Source organism: Centropristis striata, chromosome 14 (genome assembly GCF_030273125.1).
Source record: "Centropristis striata isolate RG_2023a ecotype Rhode Island chromosome 14, C.striata_1.0, whole genome shotgun sequence".
Classification (NCBI taxonomy): Eukaryota; Metazoa; Chordata; class Actinopteri; order Perciformes; family Serranidae; genus Centropristis; species Centropristis striata.
The window spans coordinates 33,824,344-33,840,794 of record NC_081530.1 but is presented as its reverse complement, the minus strand read 5'-3'; the positions used below and the strand labels follow the sequence as shown (position 1 = coordinate 33,840,794).

Below are 16,451 nucleotides of genomic sequence, written 5' to 3'. Positions count from 1 at the left end.
TGTAAAACAATAAAACAATGGGGGCTGCTGAGTTTTTCGGGGGAAATTGGATGTTTCTAGGTAAGTCAAATAAATATCACCGTTATCAACCATCGTTATCAACACAGCCGGACTGTACTTCTGTCCTTCACAATAAAATACAGTACAGTAAAAATGCAGATGTACTTTTAAGATCGTTCCCGGAGTGTTCTTACTGATTTCTCTCATCAGAGTTACTTTCATATTATAATTAGACATGTAAATCTCCATGTACATGAACTAAATTTCACATGTAGATTGTTAAATATGTATAAATCAATTATACCTCCACTGGTGGTGGCGATATTATTCGAAATAACCGTGAAAACACCAGAAAGTGCAGCGTTGCAGATGTATCCAATTTGGGATACAGTCTCGAAATATGAATTTAGGCTATTATTATTATTATTATTATTATTATTGAGATAGAAAGGACCGGAGTGCTTTTGTCGCCCCCTGCTGGATGAGTCGTTGCAGGCTTGTTGTTGTGTGTCCTCCGGTCCAGCAGGGGGCGCTGTTCACACAATCTGGGCGGAACTCGTGAATCCAGTCCGCCTGCTGCTGGTCTGTCTGCGGCCTCGCCGGTTCTTTGGCTGTCGAAACGCGACGAACTGCTTCGAGATCCGGCTCGGAACCGGCCCCCGGACCAGCCTTGAGGGTATAACGTTAAGTCCACAATAAGGAGAACCATGTGCTCCGTGCAGCTGCTGCGGGTGTCGGTCCGTCAGCGGGTCCGAGCGCTCACCGAGCGGCTAACGGCGGCTGCGGAGGAGATCGTCGGTCTGTTGGAGGAAACCGTGGCGGAGTACGAAGACAGAGTGGAGCGGTCAGAGCGGCAGATCTGCCGCCAGAGGAGGCTGCTCGATGCCGTGCTGAAGCCCCAAGTCCGGCTGCACAGAGCAGGTCAGTCCGGAGCAACACGGACACATGCTAATGCTAATGCTAATAAGCAACGTTTTTCACTAAACGGAAATATTTTCTGTAGTTTAATGTCCACAGTCTGAAACACACTGGAGTCCATTGTAGGACCGGACAGACACATGTGAAAATAAATCACGATTTAAAGTCATATTCAGCGATAAATACGTTGTTGGTGGTTATGAACTACAACTCCCATGAGTCTCACACAAAGCAGCGCCAGCAAAGCCTCATGGGAGATGTAGTTTTTCAACGGTTTATTACAACTTTGAACTCTAATGACAGTAAAGATGCACATAATCAGCAGGTAAATATCCAGAATAGTTGTTCAGAGGTAAATGTACTTTTGTGGGAAAGGAATTTAACACAAAGTGAGCTGTAATATTACGTAGCATCTGGAGTGGATCTAAAAAAAGACACATTAAAAAACAGTTGTTTACTGAGATGCTCAGGTAGCTCACCTGGTCATGTGTGAGCCCCGGGTTAAAGCCGGGTTAAAGTCTGATGCATGTTATTTACACACTTTCCCTTTTTTTGTGTATCTTCAGCTAAACTATCCGATATCAGGAAAAACAAACATGATGTTGCATAGTTCAACTGAAGGTACACAAGGAAAAAAAGAATATAGTGAGATCAATCATTAACTATTGGATGGCTTGTTTCTTAATTAACATACTGTTAATGTAAGCGTTGGTGTAATGTTAATGTGTCGTTTTCATTGCTGCTTGCAGCTTTATTTGTTGTATTTCTTTTAATTTAACAAATTTGTGCAGAGCAAATGGCAAAGTCATGAGATCTTGAATATTTCTGGATTATAATTATTGATGAATTAATGTGTTCATCATAGTCAGGCAAGGCAGATTTATTTGTATAGCAAATTTCATACACAATTGCAGTTTATAGGGCTTTACAGAGAAAGTAGGTATAAACACAACACAAAAAAAATAGAGGATAAACATCTGTAATAGATTTTTTTTATTCATAAAAATGGCAATAGTTCAGATAAAAGGTTCAAAGACAATCTTAATTTCAGTCATTACATAATGATTTCGGCTATTATCAATAAAACCATGGAAAATGTCTAGATATCAGCTCTTAAATTAAACTCTTATCAGCTATTTTTTGTTCTTATTGTTATATTTGTCCAAACAAATGTACCTTTAGTTGCACCAGGCATTAAAAGGAACAATAAACCAAAGAAAACAAGGGTGATCTAATAATTTTTTCCATAACTGTGTATATATATATATATATATATATATATATATATGTATATATATATATATATATATATATATATATATATATATACATATATTAGTAAGAGCCGTTCAATGAAATAAGGACAAGCATTTTCTACACCTTATTCTTGTTTAAAAATCATTGACATTATATGAAAGTTATGGAGAGCGATAAAAATGTGACTTCATGGCGTTAAGGGGCGCAGTAAAAAATGTGGGTGCATCTAAATTTTGTGCTGGTGCAAGTGACTATAAAAAGACACAAAATGACCAAAAAAGACACAAAAAGACATAACAAGACTTACAATGACACGAAAAGACATGAAAAGGATTAAAAAATGGACAAAATAGCCCAAGACTCCATAGAGTTAATATGCAAGCTATCATTAACTAGGACACAGTACAGTGGCGCTGCCTACAGGCTAAGCAAGGTATCTGCTGCTGGCAGCCGCATAACAGGCTCATTCTCTCTGTACATGAACAGCACAAATAGCGCGACATCGTAATCTGCGATTATATAAACACTTAACAACAGACTATGAGGTCACTTACATTCCTTCACGGATTTAATGCTCTTAACAACGGCAAATATCGTCCGGGGAACTAAACTAAACACACACTGCGAACATGTCCAGGTACAAACTTGATCAAAGTGCATATGTCATCACGCGTGCACAGAGCGTGGGCATTGGCGGGGAGAAAGGGAAACCATACAGTGAGTGTCTGAGCCTTTTAACACCTTCTGTGTTTCTGCTTCAGATGTGGTTGTTGTTAAAGAGGAGCAGCAGGAGAGGAGCTGCAGTCTGGACCAGGACCAGGACCAGGAGGAGCCAGAGCCCCCACACATTAAAGAGGAACAGGAGGAACTCTTTCTGCATCAACAAACACAAACTGATCAGATGGAAACAGAAGCTGCTGTGATCCAGACGGAAGAGAAACCCTTCAGCTGCGGCGTTTGTCACAAAAGATTCGCTAGGAGTCGACAATTCAAAAAACATAAATGTGTTCCGATACAAACAGAAGCTGCTGGAGAGGACCGTGGAGGAGCAGAACCAGACAGGAAGTCGGATCAAGATCCACATTTACAACCAGATACAGTTGATAGAACTGGAGCCTCTTCTGAACCTGAGACTGATGACAGCGCCGATTGGAAGGAGACCAGAGAACCTCAGTCAGGGGTAAAACTCGTGAAACGTGAAGTCCCTCTCAGCGTTTTCAGACAAGGATTCGACTGCTCTGAGTGTGGGAAAACATTTCGTCGTCGGGGCCATCTGAAGTTACATATGAGGATTCACACTGGAGAGAAACCGTTCAGCTGCTCCGTCTGCAGCAGAAAGTTCACACAGAAGGCGACTCTGACTCACCACATGTTCGTCCACACGGGAGAGAAACGATACAGCTGCACCGAGTGTGACAAAAAGTTCATCAGGAGATACCAGCTGAAAAACCACAAGTGTTACAGTCATCACTCTTTAAAGGCTGATGGAGAGGACCAGGGAAGACCAGAACCAGACAGGAACTCTCATCCAGATCCACATTTACAACTGGATCCAGATGATCAGACTGGAGACTCTTCTGGGTCTGAGGATGGTTCTGATTGGACGGAGACCAGAGAACCTCAGTCAGGTTCAAACGATGAACTATCAGTCAGGGATTTTATCTGCAAAGCTGATAGGAACTTGTGTATCTGTTTTATATGCGGGAAACAATTTGACAACAGGACGAATCTGAAGGTCCACATGATCGTCCACACACAAGAGAAACCATTCAGCTGCATTGCCTGCGAGAAGAGATTTTCTAAGAAGCTGAAATTAATTCACCACATGAGACGTCACCCGGCAAATTTCTACCACCCATCTTTTTGAGTGATGCAATACTTTAAAAAAGAGGGAAGAGTATAGGGAACTACTAGCAATGCTTTAATTTGTCACATGACCTCCAGGAGGTCATATTGGAACACTACTTTGCAGACTTTTCCAAAGGGAAAAAAGCCATTTTGTGCCATTTTGCGCCACAAAAAATCACTCAAAATGTCACTTCCTGGCCCTTTTCCATCAGGAAAAAAATGTATATTCCTACTGATAGGTGGGTAAATCTTCATTTTTGATAGTTTCATACACTTAGACTGTTCAAGACATTAATTTCAATGGGCTGTTGGTTCAATGGTACAATGTTTCCTACAGGCAACATTCAGACAAGAAACCAGTTAAAAAAAAGTTCCTCTAATTATGTTTTTAAATTTAAAATGTTATGTATTGTACCCTGCTGAAGCTACTAAATCTATTATTAACGTTTATTAGATAAATTATGGTAAAATTAATTTTAAAGACTTTTCTTCACTTGTGTACCGTTATGGTACAATGTTGCTTACGGGCAACAAACCCCAAAAACTTCCCAAAAAAAAAAATTATGCAATTTCTTCAGATTATGTTTATTTTGTCTATTTTAAGACAAAAAAACCCTCACTCATAATACGTATCATAATGCATACCATAAAAGGGTTAAAACTAACTCGTCACAGTTTGAGCTCTCATCTGGTTGTTCAAGTTTTTTACTCGTTTACTCATATTCTTTCAACACTTATCTGAACTCTGAATACAAAGCTGGCTGCTGGCTCCTTGTGGCTTTGTGACTGACAGATCTTGTTGTTATTGTTATTACAGTCTGCAACGTTTCAGCGTAAATGTTTCTGATATGCACTGATATGAAAATGTTTTAAAATGATGAAATGGTCTGAAATTGATAAATACCAATTATTCAGCTATTTACTGTTGTTTTGACATGTTCATTTCTGAAATTGTTTTGATGTCTAATGATGTGAAATGTTCTTAAATAAAGTTATTTGCTCAGTAATTACGCCTTCTATCGGTGCACAGGCCACAAAGAAAAGATTTATTTTTATTCCAGCTCAAGAATTTCAACCATTATATCAACTAGTGCAATGCCCGCAGGAAGTATTTATTCGTATAGTTGGAGATTAAGTAGATTTTTCAATTATGGCGAAATGAGGTTGTGTGTGAAAGTGGGATGTACAATGAGGTGTAATACTCTTAATGCGTAGTGTTAATATACAAAGTGTATATTGGGTAATACATGGATGTACATTGAGATATAAAGAGACACAGAAATAGTTATTTTAAGAAAAAGAAATTGAATCATTCAACATGGTTAGACATATATACAGACACAGATATAGGAGGGAAGAAGTTAACATGCAGCAAAAACAGATGGATGTGAATAACAGAATTTGCACATTACATGCAGACCACTACAACGTCTGCAACTCCATAAAACACTTACTTTTCATAAGGTACCACACCATCCAGCACATACACATTGAACATTGATATTCACTGGAAACTATTTGAATATTATTGGAAAATCGAACCTTGTAGCCACTTTAAAACTCCTAAAGATAGGTAGGCTAAATAGACTTACAGATGAGATGAGTCAGGGTGTAAATCCAGAGTGAATTGTGTTACTGACCAGGTGTAGGCCTATCACACAATGGTACAACAATGTACAACATGAAGTCTGCATTTTTTTGGGGCGGTATTTTACAGCATTATTAGACAGTGAGAGAGAATGGAAGCGTTTTTAACAAATCAACTTTTTAAAAAACCTTTTTTATGTAATATATACATACAGGTGCATCTCAATAAATTAGAATATCATAGAAAAGTTTATTTATGTCAGTAATTTAAATCAAAAAGTGGAAATAACACATTATATAGATCCATTACACACAGAATGAAACATTTCATGTCTTAATTTATTTAATTTCTTCTAATTGTAATGATTATGGCTTACATTTAATGAAGACCTAAAATTCAGTGTCTCAAAAAATTTGAATAATGCAAAAGACCAATTTTAAAAAGTCTGTTTAATATGGAAATGTTGGCCTCTGAAAAGTCTGTCCATCTATATGACTCAATACTTGGTTGGGGCTGTTTGACTTGAACTACTGGAAATGGACTTTTAAATCATATTCTAATGAATTCAGATGAACCTGTAAGTCCCCAGTGTGTCTTGAGACCAGTCTTGTCTGTTAATTTGCTGTTAAACCCCCGCCTTAGTTTAGTTCTGTAATAAAATAGAGGTCTAGTTCTCGTTTTGTATATGAAACCGAATTAACCCTCTGGAGTCCAGGAAAGCGCCGGAGCACGACTTCTTCATGATGTCACGACTTAAAAACGAAGCAGCATGTTTCCCTGCTGTCACCTGAACTCTAAAGTTTTGGCTTTTACACAAGTTTCCATGTCCAATTTAGTGTGTCAACTCTTTTTTAACATAGTTAAAAATCACCTCGACCAAGTGTAATAACATGGTTTACTTTTTTTGCAGAGATTTTTCTAATTTTGCAGTTTGCGTTTCAACATTTTTAATGCAATCCTTTGTGTTTACTGTTTTTTGTTTTTTGTGTATTTTTTGTGTGCTTCTTGTGGTTTCTGTGTGTTTTTATGTGGTGGGGGTGTAATTTTTTTGTGTGTTTCTTGTGTGTTTTTTATGTGTGTTTTTTGTGTTTTTGTTATTTGTGTTTTTCTGTAATTTTGTGTGTGTTTTTTGTGTTCAAAATGTTGATCCAGTAAGTCAAAACGACAAAATAATAATCAGGTGAGGTTGTGCTGAAAAAGATGATACCAGCATGGCATGGTGATCATTATTTAAGTTGCATATACAGGCAGAATTACAAAAATAAAGAGTCAAAAACGCCAAAGGGTTAACTAAATACATCAATAAAACTTACACGGACTTTTATTTAGAAAGTCAAAAAGGAAACGACACCGGAAGCACTTCATCTTATTGCCGTTAACGTTACAGAGCTCAAACATGGCGTCCGGTTGATTATTTCGCTCTTTTCTTTATAAAATATACGGACTGTCCCGCTCTATCAGAGCCTCTGTGTGTCCGGATAAACGTGTCTGAATGGACTTTGTGCTGTTCACCTTTTCTTTCTGGATGTTTTACCTCTGACTCATCTCCCTGTAGACTACAAACACATTCAAGTTAGCTTAGCATGCTAGCTGGTTAGCACCGCGGCGCTAGTCAGAGTGACTGTTCGATGGAGAGCAAACTGTGTTTCTGACGGAGTTTGTGTGGAGAAAAAGTTGGTGTCACTGTGAAAAATGTCTAAAGTCCAAACGGTGAGAGCGCTGGTGGAGCAGCGACTGACTGCGGAGGAAACGCGCCTCTACTCTGGACTTTACGGTAACTGAACAAACGGTCCAGTAAACAAACTCTCTCCCTCGTTTTATGATTATTAACATTATTATTGAGCTTTTCTAACAACATTTCGTTTGTCTGAAGCTCGGACGGAAGCACAGTGTACATCCGGATTATACCCGGATTTCACAATAAAAGTACCCAGCGTGATTGATTAATTCTTTTTCATACTACCACGATTCCAAAAGTTATAAATAGGCTTAAAAAAACAGAATACATAACAATATGTGTGTGTGTGTGTGTGTGTGTGTGTGTACTAGACTACCATTGTTTTCTTTAGTTTCTTGTTCATTTTATTGCCTGGTACAGCTTTTGTTTGGACCAATATAATGATAACAACAAAAATAGCTGATAAGAGTTTAATTTAAGAGCTGATATCTTGACATTTTCCATGCTTTTCTTGATAATGATTTTGGTTATTATCAATAAAACTAGGGCTGCAACTAATGATTATTTTCATTGTCGATTAATCTGTCGATTATTTAAAGGATTAATCGATTAGTTGTTTGGCCAATAAAATGTTGAAAAATATCAATCACTGTTTCCCAAACCACAAGTCGACGTCCTCAAATCTTTTGTTTTGTCCACAAATCAAAGAGATATTCAGTTTATTGTCATAAAGGAACAAAGAAACCAGAAATATTCACATTGAAGAAGCTGAAATCAGAGAATTTGGACTTGTCTTTAAGAAACTGCTCAAACCAATTATTCCATTATCAAAATAGTTGACAATTAATGTAATAAGTGAATATTGTTCGATTAATTAACAAAATACAAAGTGAGTGAACAGAAGATCTAAAAAATCTAAATCAAGTCAATATTTGGTGACCAAACCAGCATCAATTCTTCACAGCTGCCTCAGATTTTTGCACATTTCTGTACATAAATATAATTTATCATATTAAACTAAATATTTTGTCTTTGTGCAGTTTTTAATTGAATACATGTCACAAATGACCATTAATATTATTACATTCCATTTTATTTATATTTTAGACAACAGCTTTTTTGGAATTAGAGTTGAGCATGCTTTAAAATAAGCTTTACATGAAGCTTTATGTCTGTTACATGAGAGAAAAACCTGCCAGCAGTAGTGGAAGAAGTATTCAGATCCTTTACTGCAGTAAAAGTACTATAGCTACATTGCAGAATTACTCCACAACAAGTTAAAGTACTGCATTGCACAGCCTTACTGAAGTAAAAGTACAAAAGTATCAGCATCAAAATGTACTTAAAGTATAAAAGTAAGTAAAGTAAAATACTAATTTTGCATTTTTTTGCATTTTATATATTCAAAATATATCATTGGATTATTATCAATGATGTATTTATGGAAGTAACATTTTGTGTTGTCAAGGTAGGGGTTATTTTAACTACTTAATATACTGTTATGAGCTATAATTTAGATATAATGTGTAATCACTTTAAACTGATAAGCTTTTTGCAGGTCAAATATTGTGCACAGAAGATATAAATGATTATTTCATCACTGACATCTGAAGTTTTATATTGTGTATTTCACTCTTCCTGCAGATGTTCAGCAGCTGCTGGGGAGTAAAGAAGAGGATCCCTCTGAACACCAGGAGGAACCAGAGCCCCCACACATTAAAGAGGAACAGGAGGAACTCTGGGCCAGTCAGCAGGGAGAGCAGCTCCTTCCTGTCCCGGTGAAGAGTGAAGAAGATGAAGAGAAACCTCAGTCCTCACAGCTTCATCAAACACAAACTGAACAAATGGAAACAGAAGCTGGTGGAGAGGACTGTGGAGGACCAGAACCAGACAGGAGCTCAGATCCAGATCCAGATCCTGAGACTGGAGACTCTTCTGAGACGGATGTGAGTGATGAAGCTTGGACCGAGCCCCAAGAGGCTCAGGCTGTCATCAGTCACGAGAGCGAGGCTGGTAATAAAGAATCGTTTATCTGCGCTGAATGTGGGAAAACTTTCGGCCACAAGACGAATCTGAAGAGACACATGAGGTGTCACTCAGGAGAGAAACCGTTCGGCTGCTCCTTCTGCAGTAAACGGTTCAACCGGCGGGAACACTTGGTCGCTCACGTGAGATGTCACTCAGGAGAGAAACCCTACAGCTGCTCCGTCTGCGACACGAGCTTCAGTCACGGCTGGTCTCTGGAGAAGCACATGAGAGTCCACACTGGGGAGAAACCGTTCGGCTGCTCGCTCTGCAGCAAACGCTTCCGGCAGCGCTCCGATCTGGTCGCTCACTTCAGGATCCACACGGGAGAAAAACCGTTTTCCTGCTCTGTTTGTCGCACGAGTTTCACCCAGCGCCACACGCTGGTGCAGCACATGAGGACGCACACGGGGGCGAAGCCGTTCGTCTGCTCCGTGTGCGGGAAGAGTTTCTCGCGGAAGGGACACATGACGAGACACATGGCGGCGCACACCGGCGAGAAAGCATTCAGCTGCAGTGTTTGTGACAAAAGCTTCACCTGGCAGTCGCAGTTTAAGAGACACGAGTGTGTCGGAGCAGAAACGAAACAATAAAGCAACCAACTGCTGCTTTAACTCTCAGGGACTAAATCTGTCACAATTACGTCATATTGATGTTAATTATAGGTTTATCCCTCATTTATAAATGCTGCTGTTATTGTATTACAGCTTGTGCAACTTGTGAACTTCCCTCCTATTAGATGCAGATTATAAAACTTATTTTGTCTCTGGGAGGCAAAATACCACAAATGTGAGTGTATTTCCAAAAGATAAGAAGTCATCTCACCTCTCACTGATATTTGATGGACTATTTTCATGCAAACATAATGATACACGTGTTGTTTTAACTGTGTTGTGCAGTTTCAGAGTTTGTGGAAAAAAATATTTCATATTGAAAACGATAAAAATGGTCAACAAATAAAAGAAATGCAGCGGGAGACGTGTTGCAGTGAGTTTTATTGTTTTTATCTTTAATTCTCTCTGTACAGTTGATATTCTTATTGTTAATACATGAACCGTATAGATTATATTTATGTACATTCCTGTCTGTAGCTCTTTGATCTTAAACTTTCCTCATAAAATTTAATATTGTAAATATTTTGGATTTAAAGAGAAGTTCTGGTCATGAATCTGCTTCGTTCTTGTTCCTCATGTTTGATGTTTCAGCCTCATTGAATTAAATGACACAAAACGGTCATTCACCCTCTGAACCCCACCATCAAATTTGTAGGTTTTTTTTTAGAAAGGTTGCCAAAAATACATCTTTAATCATTGAAAGAAACTGTAAAACAGGCATTATCGCTGGAGTTTGAACTTTCTGACGGTCCTTGAATGGATCATCAGTTACAAAAGGACCAAAAGAAATCAAATACATGTCATACAAATGTGTTCAAGTAAGTACATATAAAGACTTTCCTTTCCCCTGTAGCTGTTTTCAGACTGCTGGGGGCTTCTCTTAAAGTTGTGAGAAGAAACCTAAGAACTTTGTTTTCAAGAATCTCATTTGTTCTCAAGTTCTGTCTTAGGAAGAAACTTAAGAAGAAAGTTAAGGAAAAAAATAAAGAAAAGGATAAGAATTCCTTAATGAATACCAAATCTTCTTAAATTTTGTGTTAAGTGCAACGTTTTTAAAAAAAATGGTACTTAAAAATATTTTTTTCCTTAAGAATACTTTGACCCTGGTTTCCACTGGGAGAAGAAGAACAAGAAGCTCTCAGCTGCAGCTCATCAAGCAGACAAAAGCACCTGGATGAAAAAATACCAAGGTCTCAACACCAAGCAGCAAGAGGCAGAGACAAAGAAAAGAGCTTTAACTCACACTGAGAGAAAAGACACGACTGGTGAGGACAAAAAGGAACATTAGAGAAAGTTTGAATGTTTTTCCTGCCGTTGTAATCATTGAAAGTAAACAGATGCCTGATTTACATTGTGATTGTGCAAATAGTTAGCTTTGTGTTGGTCTTCATGCTTTGTTTAATATGATATATTTATATTTTTGTCAAAGGGAACACTGTAGGCATTTTAATTTGTACATTTCAATTAATTATGACGTTGATTGTTTAATTTTTAATCGAATTATTTCATGAAATTCAGGATGTTTTTTTAGGTTTTCAACCTTAAAAACTATTTAAAGTCTAAAAAATGTCAAATATCCTTTACGAATGAAAGGAGGATGTGAGTGTGAAATAAAAAGACAAAAGAAAAGTGAGTTATCCTGTGGTTCTGCAGTCGTGAATGGTGACAAACTGGAGTAATTATCAACCTTTTAACAGTCACTCAGCAAAAATAAAAATGTGACATCTTCTAAACTTTATTTCAAATTTATAACAAACTTTCTGTGGATCATCACAGGATCACAATGTTTCCAAAGTTTGTAGATTTTTGTAGATCAGCACATAACTAAACTTCACTTCAATCAACTAAACGTCACCTGAAACTTCCTCTCAAAGTTGAACTCAAATCAACCATCATGCACTTAATATTCTTGTGAGAACACAGAATAAAAATATAAAATATAACATAACCAATAGAGGGGATTCAGGCCAACTCAGATTGTTCTTCAGCAGATCGTCCACATTTGTGGAAAGAAAGCTTAATTAAAAAGATCCACAGAGTTTGGTGATTTTTGGACAAACTCTATAATTTATGGCCAGATATCTGGATAATTTTAATTGTTGTGAAAAATCCTGTGTTTTAACGACAGGAGGAACACTCTCTATCTTACAGACTGATTTGTGTTATAACAAGAATTATTTATTGCATGTGTAGCGCCCCCTGGTGGTTGATTTGAGTTCAACTTTGAGAGGAAGTTGAGAGGAAGAGACGTTGAGTTTATTGAAGTGAAGTTTATTTATGTGCTGATCTCCAAAAAATCCACAAACTTGGGATACATTTTGATCCACTGATGATCCAAAATAAACTTAAATAAATCTGAGGAATCGTCTGAGGAATAAAATGTGTGACCTTTCTCTATTTTTACAATTTAACAAAGTAGACATTCTTGCAATATCTGAAACCCATCGGACAGCTTTTTAGACAATTCAAAGGTTTATATAGGAGGTTTCTCAATTTATAGACATGATCGAAATAGGTTTGGAGGAGGTGTGGTCATTGTCATACGTGACCATTTTCCTGTGAAACTGAGACGGGATCTGATGGTTAATGATGTTGAAGTGTTGTCTGCAGGTACAACTCCCATACTTAAAACCAATACTTGTTGGCTGTTGTTACAGGCCAGCGAGTGCCAGGACAGAGTATTTAAATGTATCATAAATGTAATATGCTGGACAAAGAGACTGAGGAAAAAAGAGAGCTATACTATGTACTGTCGTACAGAATATTGATTTAATATAACTGATTTCTGAACAGCGATATGAAGAACAATTACAGATGTTTTATATTTTTCTGGATATGTGACAAACAGAAAACAAAAAGTCCAAACTCATGAACTCGTGAACATTTATTTTCAGAAATATTAACATTGGTTCTGTCTCTAAGTTTCCTACAGTATGTTTTAAATATCAACTCATGAAAGAAATCATCGTCTCTTATATCCATATTTCAAATGTTCCGTGATGTTGCTGCTTCAGCTGCCACTCGTCTCACCGACACACTTGTGACTCTTGACCTGCGACTGCCACGTGAACCTTTTGTCACAGACGCTGCAGCTGAACTGTTTCTGCCCCGTGTGGACGGAGAAGTGGTACGTCAGATTCGCCTTCTGAGAAAAACTCTTGTCGCACACGGGGCAGCTGTACGGTTTCTCTCCCGTGTGGACCGTCATGTGTTTCTTCAGACCGCCCTTCTGTGTGAAGCTTTTGTCACAATACAAGCAGCTGAAGGGTTTCTCCCCGGTGTGGATCCTCATGTGGTTAACCAGCGCACTCCGCACGGCGAAACTGGTGTCGCAGAAGGAGCAGCCGAAGGGTTTCTCTCCAGAGTGACACCTCATGTGACGGATTAAATTCGGCCGCTGAGAAAACCGCTTCCCGCAGACTGAGCAGCTGTACGGTTTCTCTCCCGTGTGGAACCTTGTGTGTCTCCGCAGACTGTCCTTACGGCCAAATTTTCTACCACATTCAGTGCAGATAAAAGACTTTTTACCATCGTTCACAGAAACATTGTCAGTTTTCAAAGACTTGGAACCCGACTGAGGTTCTCTGGTCTCCTTACAGTCATCGTCACTGATGTCAGTCTCGGGTCCAGAAGAGTCTGAAGCCTTGTCTCCACTTAATGGCTGAAAAAACCTTTCAGGACCGGAGTTCCTGTATGGTCCTGGTCCTCCACAGTCCTCCCACTCAGTCTGTGTTTGATGAAGCAGTGAGGACTGAGGTTTCTCTTCATCTTTTTCACTCTTCACAGGGACAGGAAGAAGCTGCTCTCCCTCCTGACTACTCCAGAGTTCATCCTGTTCCTCTTTAATGTATGGAGGCTCTGGCTCCTCCTGGTCCAGGTCCAGACTGGAGTCCTGCTGCTCAGAAAGAACCTCTTCTGGTTGACTCAAATGCAGCTGCTGGACATCTGCAGGAAACACTGAAACACACAGAGAGGAAACCACAAGTTAATTTAGACAAAATCTAATATCAGTTATATTAAAAATCTAAACACAATCAGTGATGTTTTCCTGGAATATGAAACCTAAATACTTGATTATAATGACACATTAACGCTCTATATATATCAACTCTATATAATAACATTAACTCTATATAATAAAAATCAAATGAAACAGCCTTTATTGTCATTATTTAGTCAGCTGTACAACAAAATTAAGAGTTCCTCTGCTTAAGGTGCATAGTTAAAATGATCATAACGCAAAACAAACATGATTGAAACATTTAAAAATATGTTAGAACACCGAGCCAAAAACAAGAACAAGGGTGTGTGATGTAATAAATAAGTGTAAAAATAAATGACCACTGAAAATGCTACATTGTTAATGCAAAGTTATTGATGAGGTAGATAGTATGTCTTTCACATATTAGTTTTATTGCACATTTTAATTGTGTGGCTGTTGAGCCCAGGGGGAGAAGCTGTTCTTCATCCTGCTAGTTCTGCATTTTAGGCTTCAACTATAATCATAATAATAATCTGGTGAACAGCACCACAGAGGAAGTCCATTAAAATTTCTAAATAAAATGACAAAAATTGCCCATATAACCCTTTGGTCCATGTTGACTGGCTCCTCGTCATCCTCAGGATTAAACCAGAACAGAGACAGAGTGATTTTACTGTTAATGGTCCTGAAAGTCTCTGTGATTCTGACCTCTACTACACATCAATTCTTACATGAACTCACATTAACACACAACACTGAGACACTCGTACTGCACATGCTCAGTGAGAGGACAGAGGACACGTCCAGCAGCTGCTGCAGGTCGACCTGTTCCCAGATATCGTCCCAGAAATAAACTATATTATCGTCATTTTAAGACCAAGTTATGCCGCCGATATAACAATGATATAACAGGATTATAATGCAAGTAGAGCCTTTCATAAAGCAATAAACTTTTAATTCTTAGGAATATTCAACCATGAATGTGAAAAAATATCAAAATATACTAAATAAATACGAGAACCGAGCGGAAGTTACGTTTCATTTCTCTTCATTGCTCCCAGCTCTTCTTACAGTCAGTAAAATCTGTTTGTCAAACATCATGTTGATAAAGTATTTCTGACATTATTAAGTAAACAAACCTGCAGTAAACACAACAGGAGAATATTGATGTCACAAACAATTATTCTGCTCATGTCCAGATATCATACCATAAGATAATATTGTAACTATTGTGACCGAACTGCAGGGACCATAAAGTTTACTGCACACAAATATATTAACTGTTTACCTTTACAGTCTTTATAAAAACTGAAAATAGGATAATGTTATCACGTATATATTTACACAACAACACAATAATCTCATTATATCATATTAAATCAATATTAATACTGTAATGATAGATGATTAAATAAAATAAAACATGTTTAATGAAGGTTCTTTTCTCATATATAATATAATGTGTATATAATGTATATATATATATGTCTTATTTTTTATATTCTTTATTCTTTTTTTATATCTACAGTCAAGGAAAAAAATGATTAGACCACCTTGTTTTCTATAATTTCTTGTTCATTTTAATGCCTGGTACAAGGTATATTTGTTTGGACAAATATAATGATAACAACAAAAATAGCTGATAAGAGTTTAATTTAAGAGCTGATATCGACATTTTCCATGGTTTTATAGATAATGATTTTGGTTATTATCAATAAAACTATGGAAAATGTCTAGATATCAGCTCTTAAATGAAAAAAACCCCTCTTATGAGCTATTTTTGTTGTTATCATTATATTTGTCCAAACAAATATACCTTTAGTTGTACCAGGCTGTAAAATTAACAAGAAATTGACAAAACAATGGTCTAAACATTTTTTCCATCACTGTATAACATCTGTAACATCTGCAGGCCTGATGTTTTCCACATTAACAAACAGTACGACGGTCCGTGAACGCACCACCTGACTAACTGTCAATAGAAGCGCGTTATTAGTTTCTTTAATAGTTTATTTAATTAAAACTCTGAACATGAAGAGATTCATTTTTTATTAACTCTGCAGCCATTGTTTCCTGTTAGCAGCTAGCCGTTAGCCGTTAGCTTCCAACAGTCTGTGTGGACGGTTGGAAGCTAACGTTAGCTTAGCACCAGCAGAGACACCGACCTGCTTCTCTCTGCTGCTGGACTTCAGCTGTTAAAACCACATCGAGCAGTTTCCGCTGGCGGCGGTCCATCTCCTCCTCATACTCGCTGATTGTCCTCTCTAAATGTCCGAAAATGTCCTCGACAGCCGCAGTTAGCCGCTGGTTGATGAAAACCTTCAGACTCTGCAGCCTGGACATCTTTAACACGCAGAGAGAAACAGACAAAGGAGGAGAAACTGCTGATATTAAATATGTTGATGTAATAGAAGCTCTGACTTCTGATCTCCTCCAACCATAAACTGTTTAAACACAGTCAGAGAAAACAGACAAAACATGAACTACAACTTCCGGGTTACGTTTACAAAATAAAAGCGTCTTTTTTTCCTCTCTTTATTC

At 37.7% G+C, this 16,451-nt stretch overlaps 2 protein-coding genes across 4 annotated transcripts; one reads left to right on the top strand and one right to left on the bottom strand.

Moving 5' to 3' along the window:
* Nucleotides 1–560: 560 nt before the first annotated feature.
* LOC131984848 (gastrula zinc finger protein XlCGF8.2DB-like) lies at nucleotides 561–10,842 on the top strand. 3 transcript variants are annotated; one of them, XM_059349833.1, is made up of 2 exons: nucleotides 561–921; nucleotides 8,934–10,842. In XM_059349833.1, exons 1-2 carry the CDS (start codon nucleotides 708–710, stop codon nucleotides 9,905–9,907), a joined length of 1,188 nt encoding a protein of 395 aa, XP_059205816.1. In that variant the 5' UTR covers nucleotides 561–707; the 3' UTR covers nucleotides 9,908–10,842. The 3 variants fall into 3 exon arrangements, with proteins under 3 accessions (XP_059205816.1, XP_059205815.1, XP_059205818.1); XM_059349832.1 differs by lacking the exon at nucleotides 8,934–10,842 and adding an exon at nucleotides 2,937–5,025; XM_059349835.1 differs by lacking the exon at nucleotides 561–921 and adding an exon at nucleotides 6,975–7,385.
* Nucleotides 10,843–12,683: 1,841 nt separating this feature from the next.
* Nucleotides 12,684–16,428, bottom strand: LOC131984867 (zinc finger protein 32-like). Its single transcript, XM_059349858.1, has 2 exons — nucleotides 16,076–16,428; nucleotides 12,684–13,885 (listed from the first exon to the last, which is right to left on the bottom strand). Exons 1-2 carry the CDS (start codon nucleotides 16,251–16,253, stop codon nucleotides 12,939–12,941), a joined length of 1,125 nt encoding a protein of 374 aa, XP_059205841.1. The 5' UTR covers nucleotides 16,254–16,428; the 3' UTR covers nucleotides 12,684–12,938.
* Nucleotides 16,429–16,451: the final 23 nt, after the last annotated feature.